Here is a 16,216-nt window from a genome sequence, read left to right on the forward strand (position 1 = left end):
ACTAAACACGCGTTCTCTTCGTATTCTGTCTTATATGCGAGGGTTCCCCTACTCTGACTTCTGTTCGGCTGTAAACGCCATCGTATTCGACTCTGCTTTTTGTTTCTCACAGGTGTAATCCATACTTTTTATCTCGCAGCTGGAAAAATAAGTTTCTGACGAAAATTGAAAAATAATTCATCGGATGCTTCCGTGTTTTCGCATTCCTTTTATTTCCATTTCATATGTTAGCCGAAGTAAAACAATATTTTACCTTTACCTGGTTGGTAATTGAAATATCGTTAATGAAATAGAATTAATTACAGCATTGTTTCATAGGTTAAAATAACAATTAACGCCGACTGAATATCAACGAATACCATGTCTATAACATATTTTCAATTTAAATTAATTATCCTGTCACGTTATTTAAAAAGTCATAATATTCGTCTGTCATACAACTAACAACGCTATTGCCATACCGTGAATAATAAAGAAACGTGTCTGCAATTCACTGTCACGCATTTCTGTCACAAGTCTATTATTACACGCTTATGTGGTTCGATAAACCGTAGGTAGATCTAGAACCCTCGTTATATTAGAATTATCGAGACCGTGCAATTTTCTCATCGAATTTACCTGTTATAGACGACATTTAATTTTAGGAGTCTAACGTTACGCAATATGGTGTCGAGGAAACATAACAGTCGGACCCAAAAAAGCGTATACCTATGCACTGCCAAACGAACGGTATAATTTGCGCAATCGCGCTTCGTTGGATCATTGCGAGAGCTCTACATCATCCGGACGACCTATTACGAGTATTTTAATGATATTAATTCAAGCAGATGGAGAATGCTCATTGCGAAACCACCTTGTTTCGCTTGCTCGTGCTCTTCTTTGTAATTTCGCTCATTTTGTTCCGCGCCATTGTCTTCTGTATTTTCATAAATGACGAAAGTCAGTTTTGGAGAATCGTCGAAATTAAAGGAAAAATAGATGTTCGTGCGAATAATTGTTCGGTGCGTGAAATATTGTGTAATAAATGAAACGTTTAGGTTGGCTTTTATAGGAGAGGGATCGAGGTTGTGGCAAGCGAAATTTTATTGGGAAACATTCATCATCGTCTGTTTTTTTCGAGATCGCAAGGACGACGAACATTGGAATTCTCTATGAGGTGCTTCTCAACCGTTGTTATTCTTAAACCGGTTATTTACAAATTTTCTTTTCATTCATATCGATAAATATTATTTCCATAAATCACAATATCTTCGACGCGTAATTCTTTTTAATAAAATTTAATAAAATCGTCTTTATTTCCTCGCTTAGCATCGATTAAATTAGGCAGAATGCGATAAGATTAAATTTAACTAAATTTTAATCCGTCGAACTAATTTTACTCCCGGAGTGATTGAACAGAAAGTGCTTGAATATGAATTATATGTAATAAGAGTAAATCGATTGGGACAAAATTAGAGAAGAAACAGGAATTTAATGGTTGAAAGTATTATGTAAAAATTGCTAGTTTATTTTAAGCCTCTGGCGAGAAGTATTAATGGCTGATAATAGTAAGTCACGATGTTCGTTGCATAGCTGGCCATGAATGTATAATGCGGCATTGTCTTTTCGAATTGGTCCTTGATAGAGATCGTGCACTGCATGCTTGACAAATTACTCGGAAATAAGCAACGAAGAAAGCTACATTTTGCAAGACTTCTTTCAATCTGATAGAATAAATATATACCCAAGTCTGCAATTTATTTTCAAAAGTTCACGATCAGAAATTCATATTTCACGTATGATCTTTAATTAAATTTAATTAAATCGCGTAGATAGAGATGTTACAAAGAAATAACTTAATTTTTTACTTTACGAATCTGCCTTAAATGCATATACTTACCGCTAGAAAATGTAAGATTTTGCTTGAAAAATTGGAAGAATTTAGTTATTATATTTCTAAATACCCCACTAGTGAACACGGTCTTTTATTTAATTCATTAAATTAATTATCGATTTTCGTTAGTTTAGATAATTTAAATTATTTAGATACATTTTCAAGCAAATATCTTTGGTATAAAAATATTAAGAAAATAATATTTTTTCTTTTCAATATCAGAAACAAAATAACGATGATTTAGTTCCTTGAATTCTCTACTTTTAACAAAGGAAGACATAGGCGTTATATGAGTAAATATTTCACGAACCTATTCTGGTTTTAATGATCCAACTAGTCGCTTAGGCACCTTGAAACTTTCGGATGTTTCACGGTGTTTGAAGAAATTCCGAAAGAACTTGTCGCTGTTGCCCAATTTGTAACTCGTAAGAAACCAAATGTCGACATCAATGCTTTGTAATACGAGATTCTTATAAATGTACATAAATACTTTAGAAATGAAAGAGCAGTTCCGCAATTGGAAATAAGGAACATTGAGAAGGATATGGAAAATCTTCATAATAATTTTTCTAAAGTTTCTAAGTGTATGTGATATAAGCGACAGATTAAAACTTGTAACAAAACGAGCAATGGTAATAATAAAAAATTACAAATTTCAACAGAAATTACAAATTATAAAATAGAAGAAAAATTACAAATTTCAAATTCGACAGAAAATTATCATAGACAAGAAGACAGGAGTATCAATTATCTATCACCAATAATTAAATTAAATGCAAACAGATCTCGTAACAATTATTCAACTGTACAATTGCGATAACGAGTACACTATATCCTGTGATATTCATGAAATTGTTTCGACCATTGTTTCGCAGTACCATCGCACATCGATTATTGAAAATGTCAAACGTATTATAAGAATTGCGAAGGTGTTTCGGAATATATGCAAACTCCCACCGGGAATCATTTACGAATGCGTTACGTTGTAGTCGGCTGAGGTACATTGGCTTGAACGTGACTATACATACTTTCGCGAAGATGAACGAAAGGCTTTTAAAGGCTATTTTCTTGCGACACCGGTACATAATTGCAAAGGAAATTACTCATTCTTGTGGACTGCTTGGAAAAATCAATATTTTGTAAACTTTATTAAATAAAATAAAAGTTTTATAAAACATTGTTTTTCTTAATTTTCTGATCTCTGAATCTTTTAAATAATTTCTTATTTCAAGCAAAGAAAACGAAGCAAATGCATTGGAACATTGCAGCAACAAAAACAGTTTTCACGCACATAATCATTCGCGCAGTTAGGATCTTTTCGGTAATACCAATGGCAATGATTGACGCTGAAAGGAAACAGGATAATATAAATGTCTCGTAAATTAATAATTTTTAAAAGCAACCGATTAGCTGACCTAAAATTACATCAACAGACCCGTTGATTTCTCAGTCTTTAATTTCTTCGTAGCGTCTTTCGCAATAGTATCATTACTTCACGACAATAGTTGAGCAGCAAGAACCTTACGACCCTTGATTCGTAATTCGAATCTGCTGCGGGTAAAACATTATTTAAACAAAGAGCCTTGTTCATATTTATAAAACCATGCATATGAATCTATTTAAATTCCTGAAATAACAAATATAAGTTAACTGAACTTATATTGTTATAAAATTCAATCGTAAATTAATCAAAAATATCAACATCCAAGTCTTATTTATCGTGTACTAAAATAATATTGTACACGTGTGATTGCTTTTATTTTTTGACACCATTTGAGAATCTACTGTTAATATATTTTAAAAAACTGAAGTTTCGAAGTAAGAAAATTTATAATCTGGAAACTAGATAGTTTTATTTCCTATTTATTATAGAGTTCTAATAAGAATACAAGGAATATGATATAACGATTTACTTTCGGTATAAAACTGAGCGAGGACTTTTATTAGCGCCTACAATGCTGTTCTACGATTTACACACTCGTCGTGCGGTTATCTTCGTTTAGGCTCGTGAGTTGTAGGAAACTGTAAAATTAATTATCGAATACTAATTACGTATTTTCAAATAATTAGAGAAGCGTTGAAAGAAATCTGGAAACCATCTTGAAAAAATGTTTAGAAATTTTTAAGAGAAAATAGAAATAACTGCAATTTGTAATTTTATAACAACTTCGAAAACAGTATTTAAAAACAAGATATAAAAATTTAGAAAAACTTACAAAATCAATCGATACATCGCGTTAACGCGTTTACAGGAGAGAAAAAAAATATATAATATTTTACTTCAAGGTGGCAATAATACATCCTCCGGAAACACCGAGAAAATCGTATTCGTGAAATTCGTGACCAACATGGCAACGGTCTCCTCCAATTTCGGCCTTATCTCCGTTATCACCGTGCTCCAGTTCTCGTTCAAGAAAAGATTCATGGCGGCTGAAAGCGTTTCGTCGCCGTTGAACAAATTATCTAAGCGTACAGTGGCATGGCCGATCTCAAAATCGACATAAATGTCCTCCACCTTCTGATGAATCAACCCTGTTCTCTCGTTACGATAACGTTCCAACTGTAGAGCGACAATGGCATCGATGTCTGTGAAGTTTCCGTATCCGATACCATTTCCTGTGATTGGTAGCATTATAATTCTACCATCCATGATGTAATTCGCTACCATTTCCAGTCGTGGAATGTAGAGTTCCAGGTGTACTACATTTTTGTCTAAGTCGAAGCTGGTAAAAAGATATTATTCGTAGAGTTAATCTAAATACCTAAGATCATTTTTTAAGAAAATGGTTTATTTTTATTATCATTACATATATATATTTATTATTATTTTTTGTTCTTTTAATTTCCTAGAGGATTAGCGACGCATGGTTCGTTAGTTTTTCATTAATCCAGGTATGATACAGTACAGACGAAAGATACGACGAAAATTATTACGATTAAATAGTTCGGAATATACAAAGTTCACCGACGAATGATCAAAGCCCGACAAATCGATATACAAGGAATTGCAAACCATTGTATTGGCAATTAAGCGATTGCGGATTTTATCAATAGGTGAAATTGACAAAATCACTTAGATGCCAACCCAATATATTGTACGTATTTCGAGCGACGTGTGAGTTATAGAAAGGAAGAAAAATACATAGAGATATTGATTGAAATTCAAGGACATACCTGATACTCTTAGGTACGAAGTTAGTGCCACCATAAATGGACACGTTGTTATACCTCGCGTGAATATAGATTGGCCCGGAACTTTGGTCAATTTGGATTTCTTCTAAGCGAAGCGGTTCACACGTTGGAATCCCAAGAGCTGTTATTCCATTTTTTAAATACGGTTTCAAGGAAACGACACTTTGCATTATACAATCGTCGAGGAATGGATCACTTTGATGACATATCTTCAAGAACGATGCTAAAAAGGAAGCACATTGTTTTATTTCGTTGATTCAAAATGAAAAATAAAATTCGATGTCTTATTCGTTAAATACTTCGTTCTTATCCGTTACTCGTATAAAATGTCCGAAAAAGAAACGATACGAATTATACTTTATATAAAAATTCGCATGAAACATTTCATTTTCATCGATTATAAATAAAGTAGGTGTTTTCACTTCGTTAGAAGAAAAATCCAAGTATTATGTTCGCTGTTTATTAGCCTTCGATCTCGTCCAGAATTCAAGTTAGACCTGAATTCTTTGTACAATTAGATCGCATGATTTTCTATACGATTCATCGTGAATTAAATGCTAGTGTTCCAGTTTGCAATGATAACGTCTGCATACCGGGTGTTTTAAGAATCTATCCTGACAATATGTCGTTGTGTCATATAGCAGCGAAATATTTAACAAGCAAATATTTCATTTTCATTTAAAATATTCCTATAAATTGCTTCGTCGAATAAAATTACACTGGATTAATCTTAGACAATATGTAGTTTCAGTCAAATAATGTAAATATTATTTCAAATATTGCGTTTAGATAGAATGAAAAAAAAGAAGATACAGTAGAAATCGTGTAGCGACATTTACGAGAAAAATAGGGTACTCACGGATTTCTGGAACAAGTAAAGAAATCGACGAGCGACTTGTCACCAAAAGTATTAAGAAAAATCCGTAGAACCGCATTGTTGTTGTCACGACGGTGTTCGATCGCGAAATAATTTTGTGCCATCGAAAATTGCCAACGTGTTATTGATTGCCAATCCGCTGACATCGTCATTTCTATTACACCTGCAGTTCCTTTTACGGGTTACGCAATTTAATGTTCCGATATTTGTCTTGCGTCAATTTTATCGCACTTGTCATTCCTTCGTGAAGGAATTTCCTCGCAAATTAATTCATTGACTCGAGAAACTGAAAGATATTGTTTCGAATCTTCCTAACGAACGTTCCCTTGAGAGTGTTTTTAATCGGATATGAATTTTCCATCAAAATACCAAGCTTTTACACCGACTTGAAATAATAAGATACATTTTTATTTGACCATTATTTCTTTGTGATAATAATACGATTGTTACATCGGGCACGTAAAAATACCTAAATCTAACAAATTTTCATCGAGGCGTAACAAAACACATGAAAATGGATCAGCATGTTCGAATCTAAATAAAAAATCCGAAGGAAACCTTCAACGATATTTTTATAATAAAACTTAGCCTCACCTTCACCCAAAAACCAAGTTCGTCGCACCTCCCCATTTTCCCCCCACATTTTTCCCAACCTTCCCACCGAATCATCGAACAAAGCACAACTACGCTCCCCATTAAGCGTCATGTCGCAGCTACCACATACTGCGATGTACATTTAAGAACAAGCTATTACGCAACAGCGAACAACTCCGGTGGTGCGCTATTTGCGGCCATAATGTCTTCCACTTAAGGTCGGGGAAGGACCTTGCCCCCTATTACGTCGCATCGAGGGCGAAACGCGATGTTCAAGTCGCTAGAGGAAGAAAGAAAAGAAGTTGTATAGACAACTAGAAAGAACGCCTAGTTAACGAGTATCAGAAGAATCAGAGTGGTCCATGGCCCAGATCCGATGCCCTTCCACGATGCTGTATAAAACGCATCATCCACTCGCGATCGCCGCTTTTGCACGAGCACACGCCTTAGGGACAAACGTCGAACGACACTAACCAGTGATAGTAATGATCGTGAAGGATCTTGTCGACTCGACATTAGTCTTGGATTAATCGAGAACAGCCTGGAAGAAGAACGAATCATCGGTCCAGGTGCCAAAGTGTTGATGTGCGCCGCCCTCTTCTGCTTCCTTCTGGTCTTCATCGTGGTTGCCATCGTTGTTCTCTTGGTGTTTAAGCCTATCTACGTCTGGGAGATGAAAAGCGTGGAATAGAAACTTGTCCGAAGACTTCTGATTCTTCAGCAATGAGATTCTAAACGTTCAATCGTAACACTTAGAAATGTTATAATATAAAACACCTATGATACTTTGGTGCACTTCCTTTGAAGATTCTTTACTTCTGAACAGCTATTTCGAAATATTCGATCGAGATATTTCAAAAATAGTATTTAAAGATACTTAGAAGTACTCGAGCGCTAAAGAACTGAATCTACGGTAGCGAGCAAGGGTTCAAGAAATAAATACACGCGATGACGAAGGTTGTAGCTGTCATATTCCTTGCTCTGGGTCTGCTGACCCTGGCGAACTGTCAGGGGTCCTTGCTAGAGATGTCTCAACAACTGTGGACGAAGCTTTTATCAGGAGGATTCTCTAAAGCTGGCAAGCTAGATCCACTAAAGGTGCCGGTAATCAAAGTGGATCAATCCGAAGGAAATACCAGCTATAGAATAATTCTTCGGAACGTGGAGATCACTGGACTAAACGAATCCACACTGGACAGCATCCACATAGCTCGAGGCCGATTGAAATCGAACCTCAGCGAGCTAGAAGCTGGCTACGTGAGCTACAGCGACCTGAGAGATCTGGACTCCATCAGATACAGATTCCATACATTGATCAAGGAACCTAAGGAACAAAACGAAAGCTTCGAGGCTATTGTCTCTGCCACTAATCAAGAGAACAAGTTCGTGGCTAGTGCCAGGGAGCAAGAGAGTCGTTTCGAAAGACTCAGACAATACGATCCCTTCTTGATGAAGATTCAAGCGGAGAAGATGAAGGAACCAGCGACTGATCGCCCTCAGAATAATCACAAACTGCATCGAGAATCTGGATTTGGGACTTACAGCATGGAAGACGCAAAGGTTCTCTCAAAATCGGACACCAGTCGAATTATAGAGAACTTGAGGTATCCTTCGGACGTTCAAATGATTTACGCGATGAGCGCAATCAATTCTGGTTTCAACTCGAAGAATTCTGAGCAGAAACAGGATTACGATAGATCCAGATCGGGTGCTTACGATGGTCGGAACAAAGAACACGGCAGACAGAGTTATAGAAGAGAGAATTTTGCCAGGGGAAGAACCGAGGAACGTCACGAGGATGTTGAGACTTCGGCATCGGAGAACGTGGAGAGTACGGTGACTGGTCAGAGGTTTGTTCCTGGACAGATTAGCAGAGAACAGGCGTATGGCAGAGAATCGAAACGTCTAGAGGAACAACCAGGTTATATCGATATAGTTTACGCAGATGAGAACCGTAATGGCGGCGTGAGACGTTTTGGGAACGACAGAATGCAATCTAAGGGGGATGCAAGAGTGTTTGGTACGAAGGATGCTTCAAAGGTAACAAAATGATTTTACCCGTTGAGGGAACGAAGATTTTTGTAATGTTCTTTCGAAGAGGAGATGTTTGATTTGCTAATTTCGTAGAAAAGTCGATGATAACAATTTTCCTACGTGTTTCCTGTAAGTTAATCGACTCCTCTTCCTGCTTTTGATGTTGCGAGTTTCCGCTAGAAAGTAAAATAAAAAGGGATAACATTCATTTTTCTATAACTTCCTGGTGTTTAATAAATAGTACGCCGCTATACTAATGCGATTAGGCAGAGAGATAGTATAACAATTCTACATTAAATAGCAGCGTTCGAAGATACGTGTGAACCTACTGTCGCAGATACGTTAATTTGAGATAGTAGATAGAATTGTAGAATTATTTTTCTTGCGATTATGTTAGGACCAACATCTTGTAAATAAGTAAAATTACCATCACGATGAAACGAATTTTTTTAATACGTTAAAAATCCAGCCAGAAATCTATGAAAACGTATAATAATTTTTTTAGAAACATTGTATGGAAATTTTTAAAAGTTGCGCGGGAAATCTTAGAAACGGTATCGAGAAACTCTCGAATGTAATTTGCAGAGCATTTTGAAAAATCCTACAAATTCTTAAAATGTTAAGAACAACAAAATTTCTGAAATAAACCGCCAGACAAACTTTTAAACTCCGTGAAATCCTAAAATTTTCTTTCCGGGAAGCTGATCGAAAAAACTTTAGAAAGAGGCAATAATGCGTACCTTTGTCAGAGTCAGCATTTAATCATCAGAAAATTAGCAGGTACTCGAACCAACAATTTAACGTCAACCTCGTTATTCGTAAACACCATAATAGCAATTTACTATTATAAATAGATATTGCTGTATATATATACCTTCATCTTGTTGCTAAGCTGCGGTAAAGTAGTTAACCGATGTAAACAGGATATCCTCGAGAATAAACGGGTTATTAGTCGCAACTGTACCGAGGGAGAATCCTTGACGAAGAGGAACGACGCGGTTAAGGCGGCCATAGAGGCGAAGAGATTGGATGGTTTGTCTAGATACGCGAAAAACTATCAGGAGAAGCAAGGATACTTCGAAGAAGGGATGCAATTGGTCTATCATTATGGTGGAATGGATCGAAAGAATCCTGGGGAAGAGAAACTTGCTCAAGGGGCTAGATACAAGCGCGCTCATAGAGGCAATGATACCGATGTAAGTACGCACTATGTTCTTCTTAGTGTGCAATTGGTATCTCTACTTGTTTTAGTTATGGAGTTATTTTCCTTTTTTCTTTTTTTATTTTTTTTTTTTTTTTGTCGTTCGTTAGAACTTGAGAAGAATTTCTCACGGATTTTCAAATCGACATGGTCACTTTTCTCCTTTCTTATTTTAAATAATTAATCTGTATTATTATTCTACCGAATTCTGTTATTCTATTTATTATTCTATTTATTATTATTCTCGGTAAGGTTTCTAATTATCTTTCAATTTCTTTTCTACCGATTTCCAAGGATGATGTTATGCACGTCATTATGAAAATCAGAATTCCCCTGCTTCGCGTGAAATCCGATTATCATCTGATGGGTAAAGTTGGCCAGGAACTAGTGAGAGGAAACGGACAGCTGAATGGCAACTTCAGTGAGTGTGTTCTTTGTGTCAAGTTTATTGGCTGCGGGAAAAAAGTGTTGGTTCTTGATTGTTACTTTCTCCTAGTGCGTAATATTTTTACTTATGATGGAAATTTTGTCGCGAAAAGAAAAGTTTTATGATAGGAAATTTATTGTTACAAAGAGAATGACAATAAGGTTAAAGATCGAGAAAGAATTAAAAGAACTATTCTAAACAGAGAAGAATAATTATAAAAGTTAGTCGATATTTTTAAAATAATATTTGTTGATTTGAACGAATGCAGCCGATGTTGTTGGCGACTTCACGATCGAATTGAAAAAAGCCAGTGGACAGGATGCGTTAATTGTTCGTGCAGCAAGAAGCAAATTGAATTCCAGGAAGCAAAATGTCTCTCTTCAAGGAATGAACGAAGAGGGACCGGTAAAGTCCATTCTAAGTCACAGTGAGTTTTTTGTGTTATTTATATATATTCTCTAATCATTGACTCTTCTAATTAAATCTGACTCACACAATATATATATTAACATGTCATACTAAATATAGTATTTCTTTGAAAGGAGATTTTAATCTTTCAAAGCGGTAAAAAGCTATGTCTAAAACAGCCACGAAAACATAACGCGTTACAAATAAAATTTCAACTCGAAGTGAATATACAGGGTGGTTGGTAACTGGTACAAGCGGAAAGGGGGTGATTCTACGCGAAAAAAGAAGTCGAAAATATAGAATAAAAATTTTTCGTTCGAGGCTTTGTTTTCGAAAAAATCGACTTTGAATTTTCGCTCGGTACGCGTGCACGTCTCGTTATAACGAATCTCACTGTAGATTTTTAAAAAAATTAAAGAAAATTAAAAAAAAATCTTTATTCTACATTTTCGACTTCTTTTTTCGCGTAGAATCACCCCCTTTCCGCTTGTACCACCAGTTACCAACCACCCTGTATAATGCAAAAGTAGAAATAAAATTGGTCGTTAAAAAATTATTGCCACAAATTATTGATTAAAAATGATTATTAGATCAAAGATGGAGTTAACAACAATGACATATTACGTACTTGAGGAAATATTTATTTCGTCTGTAAGTGGCAAACGGTGGGAACAAAGCAATTACGGGACATTATGTAAAAGCTTTTCATTTGTCCTCGTTACGTCATAGAACCGGTATTCTTCCTTAATTAGCAGGCGACGTGAAAAACGCCGGAAAATGTGGAATTTTATAGAGAAAAGCGACGTGAATGGATTTAAAAAGTTGCGGTTGAATATCGACGATCGATGATGTATGCTGCATGTTAAAATCGTGGAACGTGGCAGGCATGCGTGTAATTACATAAAATATGAGAATCATCGAAAGAAAAACGTTTCCTTTGAAAAGAATCAACGCGAAAATACGTTCATTGGATTCTTTTTAACAATTAACAAATCTTTAAATTTCCATAAATTCACAAATTCACAAACATCTTCGCGTCTAATTATTAAAAATATCCTCATAATCTTTCGTACGTAGCCTGTGGACAATTATGCAAATTAGTAGTCTTAGAGAAAACAGATCGACATATACGTAAGAAACCTAAAGACGAATTTGTTGCACACTTTAGATATTACGATCAACACTTTAATTTAGATATTTTATATAGTTTCCCATATCATGTGCTTTCTATGGGCTATATCATTAAATCTCCCATAAATGCATAAAAAATAGCTTGTATAAATATTCGACAAACATTTTCATAATTATTATGGATCAATTATTCCACGAAAACTAATCGATTTCACTAATTCCGTTGTCGCGATGCATTATTTCGCTCGCTATCGAAAGAAATGCACGTTCGCGCACGTTACTAGGAAACAATGGAAGAAAGTAAAAGTAGTTGGGTGTATTGACATCGATCGAGCGAAGTAAAAGTGTGTCCACTTTCAGTGGACGTCTTAATGCACCCCATGACCATCCATGCGCGACATCCAACGTATTAACTCGCTTAATCATAGATTCACGATTGACTTTCGACCATAGGTTTGATGGCTGCAGAAGCGGTAGCCGCCATGCTTGCCGATGACCTGGCTACCAAGGCCCTCAACGACAAAACGGCGGACGCGATGATTTATAGGATGTACAAAAACCTTCCGGTCAATTAAAGTGGCGTCGAGGACATTCTACCGTTCGATTGGACTTTTGCAATTCTCACAGGTTTATATCGTATAAAGTACGTTGACGCATAATGCTCAAAACAATTGTTTCAAGATGATTGCATCAAAAACAAAAAAAAAAAAAAAAAGAAAATAGAAAAAGCACACACAGGTTCAAAAAGATAGCACAGGTTTAAGGAATTTCCTATGAATTTTTAACATTGAATTACCGAAAGATTTTTAGACTTCGCTTAGGCAAATATTTTCATTTCCTTCAACGTTAGGTTTCTTAAATAATCGTTTGAAATATTAATCAGTAAAATGCATGCTTCTATTTATTTACTTATTTATTTGTTTCTGTTCATAGTTACAGAACCGATTAATTTATTGGTAACGTTATATTCTATTTTATCTTCTACAACGTAGCTCGTGTTTTAACGTTATATTCAAGTTTATACATATATTTATTACACACATGTTTTACATTACATACGTATTAGAAATACCTTACAATTTATATACCACAAGTCAATCTAGCTTAGTTTGTAGAATTTGTACTTAGACTGCTAAATCATTTGTCCCTTCGTTGCTAAAAAATAAAACTGTCAGCTCGTTCAATATGGAAACGATCCGGTACACGCGTTATCTCACGACCTTTAGCCGCAGAAACCGGAAACTCCTCTGCGTAGCCGATCACGTTCCCCGAGTTGTGTCACCGTATGATTGCAGTGGCGCGATTTGCAAACGGGTTCCCGAACGTTACGTGCCGTTTACACCATACGCGGCACCATCGCCAAACCAGTTGGGATCCGTCGGATTTTACATAATCGCATTTGGGAAATTCAGCGAGTTGCAATAACGTTCATCGACTCGGGGAAAGTAGTTGTGAAACGTGTAGAAATTTCATAAAATCTGGAGGCTGCAGCGATTTTTCTTTACGCTTTTCGTTTTTTAATCGATCGTGCAATCTTATCGTTGCTCTGCATTTCGTAATTTTCCTTAGAATTAGATATCGATGGAAACATCGGTTTTAGTGTTATGCTGTTAGCTTTAGAATATCAATATCATTTTTAGCAGAACATTAGAATGTCGTTGCTGAGAATTATTACACGTAATTAGGGTATGGTAGGTGGTAAATAATGTTTCGACGCTTTCATTATGACGCATAGTTGAATAACGCGAAGTAATATCGATTAGCTATTGATTTTTGCAATGCTGTAAATCGAAAGAAAAGATGGCTACGTTTTTCGACCTTTTAACGCAAGAAACACTAGCGTGACGCTTGATAATATAAAGAGTAAAATACCAGTAGTATATAAAAAATTAAATTATCGTTGGAATCTTCAAAAGACGCACCGTAGCAAATTTATAAAATTTCTGAAGATCACGAATTAGTCGTTTCTCCTTAGTTTCGTAGTTTTAGCGTTAAAATGGAAATATAATATTCAAGGACTTGGAAATGGTTTCCTTTCGAGAGAGAAGTAATTGCATTAGAACGTGGCACGCGTTATACGTGTTAAATTTTTTCAAACTTTTCTTCTCTTTTTGATCGCTGGTCAAAACCGTGTCGACCATTGGTCGACCATAGCAATTATGCGTTATACGGAGATGTAGATCGTTAGATCGTTAGGTATTTGAACAATGGAACACGAACGATGTAAAAAAGAATGAATTAAATGTAACGCGTACCAAGACAGTGGCCCCTGCATTTATTGATCGCACAACGATTTAACTTAGATTGTGCAATATACATCTAAGAGCTATTTTCCAGGATGGAAGGGTTAATACCATTAATATAGATAATATTTATATGGAGAATATGCTATAAAGTTAGAACTGAATTATGGAAAATGGTTACACCGTTATGTATAATAACGATAATAATGATAAAGTAAAGGAAATGTAGAATTTATATCACGAAATAGAAATATATACTCTTAACAAAATGCATATAATAATTGTAGAAATAATTCATGCATAAGAATACATAAATGTACTAATATTATAGTATATATGTATACACATATTGATATGTAAGAATCTTCTAACGTATTGGAGATTTAAGATGTGAAATAAAAAGATTTATCTAGGCAATAAGTTTAATATGTTTTTCACAGCCTGTAAATTGTTCGTTACAATCTATTTCTATCTGTCAGTCTGTTGATTTTATTTTATGCCAGACATGAAACTATATTTTTTAAAATAATAATTTCTCCTTCGAACAACGTTACATATTGGCGAAGGAAATTTATTACAAAGGGAATAAACACATCGTTAAAATAATGTCAAATTTATACGATATATTTTCGATAGAACGGATGAAAAAAATAGTTAGGAAACTTTCAACGCCGAAGTATTCCATCGCGTCTGAAAAAGAAGGAAATTCTGTTTCAACAATCCGAAACACAGAAGGTTTGCGTCACTTCACGATTAGCATTAACAGAAAAAGATAATTAATAGTTTTACGTCTGGAACTTTCTGCAAAACATCGCATAAAGTGATTCACGATATTTCTGACCTAAATGTGGCAAGGGTTTGCGTGCCAACTATTGCAAAAGCTTAGGAAAGCACTCGAAATTTTTCCATCGTTTCACACCCAACGATAACATCTTTCTCGAACAATCGTTTGCTCGAACTATTATCTTTTATCCTACTCTTTCGAAATTACGAATTATTACACGAAATATTAGGCGGAATTTGCGACAAGGACGCAACGATTGTTAGATTAACGACGAATCATTGCAAGGAGAATTATTATCGCGACTCTTGGCCAGTTGCGAGAGAAATTATTGCGATGGGAGGATGCCGCTAAAGGAAACCGTAATTGACGGAAGAAATTACTTGATGCAAAAAACATTCAAATTAGAATTCCGGTGTTTGATGGATTATAATTTAGTGAGAATTTTACTTGCTATTATTTTATCCATTTTATTCTATCAGAGGATTGTTATCAGAGAATTTTTCTTTCCAATCACTTTATGATTACCTACATTTATTTATGGACAAACGTGTTTGTTTATAGATAGCAGAAATTAATTTTTAAACATACAGAATACGTTCTTTATAACTAGACAAATCAGTATTTTTATAAACAGAATATAATTTCTTAAATTTCCCTTACAGAAAAGGATTAAGTTTCTTATATTTTCAATTTTTTCAACTATGTCCCACTTATTTTAACAAAATTTACACAAACTGGCTTACAGTAAACACTCCTTTGTGCTATGAATATCAATTAAAAATATCTGTCAAGTCGGTATGTTTCTTCTCTCTACGAATATATTATAAACGTATATCGCCTGCTTACTATATATTACTTACTATATACTTAGCATGTTTTACACAGGTAAATTATTAACCGAGAGTAATTCGACGATTTTTAGCGCGAGACATTACTACTTTCTACATTCGATTCGACTGTATTATCGTAAGCATGATATTATATAAATGTAAAATCGATTACTTTGGAATTTATAGCCTAAACATGACAAGTCCTTTAAATAATTAATGAGTTTTACTTTCCAAAAGTTGACCACAGGGAAGCTTGTGACAATTGTGCAACGTGCGTTAATCATATAATTCATTCTCGACGTACCAATTAATTTTTTCATTCGCTATTGAATCTTTCAACAATGGTAGATCGAAATTAAAATCTATCATTAAACGATTAACCCTGATTAATTCAAATCACAAACAAAATCCTTTTAGTTACACATTCAATTCGATATATAAATATTTGATTTACGGAGTTACTCGGCAATTGTGTTCATTATGCTATTTGCAAAAATTATTTGCAATTTTTTGATTATAAGGAACCTTGATAAGATCAATCGATCAATCGATTCGGTATAATACGTTAAAAATTCGCTCGAGCACTCTGCTCGCGAGAACATCCTTCGAACACCCTCACCAA

The 16,216-nt window shown here is 35.0% G+C and overlaps 2 protein-coding genes across 3 annotated transcripts; one reads left to right on the top strand and one right to left on the bottom strand.

Annotated features, from left to right (window-relative positions):
* Positions 1-3,373: 3,373 nt before the first annotated feature.
* On the bottom strand, positions 3,374-6,032 carry LOC117158896 (protein takeout). Its single transcript, XM_033338281.2, has 3 exons — positions 5,925-6,032; positions 5,048-5,288; positions 3,374-4,596 (listed from the first exon to the last, which is right to left on the bottom strand). Exons 1-3 carry the CDS (start codon positions 5,998-6,000, stop codon positions 4,155-4,157), a joined length of 759 nt encoding a protein of 252 aa, XP_033194172.2. The 5' UTR covers positions 6,001-6,032; the 3' UTR covers positions 3,374-4,154.
* Positions 5,519-14,409, top strand: LOC117158892 (uncharacterized). 2 transcript variants are annotated; one of them, XM_033338275.2, is made up of 5 exons: positions 5,524-8,576; positions 9,494-9,766; positions 10,066-10,192; positions 10,467-10,625; positions 12,191-14,409. In XM_033338275.2, the coding sequence occupies exons 1-5, from the start codon at positions 7,485-7,487 to the stop codon at positions 12,310-12,312; spliced, it is 1,773 nt and encodes a 590-aa protein (XP_033194166.2). In that variant the 5' UTR covers positions 5,524-7,484; the 3' UTR covers positions 12,313-14,409. The 2 variants fall into 2 exon arrangements, with proteins under 2 accessions (XP_076477366.1, XP_033194166.2); XM_076621251.1 differs by lacking the exon at positions 12,191-14,409 and having other exon boundaries at positions 5,519-8,576; positions 10,066-10,266; positions 10,467-10,608.
* Positions 14,410-16,216: the final 1,807 nt, after the last annotated feature.

This window comes from Bombus vancouverensis, chromosome 9 (genome assembly GCF_051014615.1).
Source record: "Bombus vancouverensis nearcticus chromosome 9, iyBomVanc1_principal, whole genome shotgun sequence".
Taxonomy (NCBI): domain Eukaryota; kingdom Metazoa; phylum Arthropoda; class Insecta; order Hymenoptera; family Apidae; genus Bombus; species Bombus vancouverensis.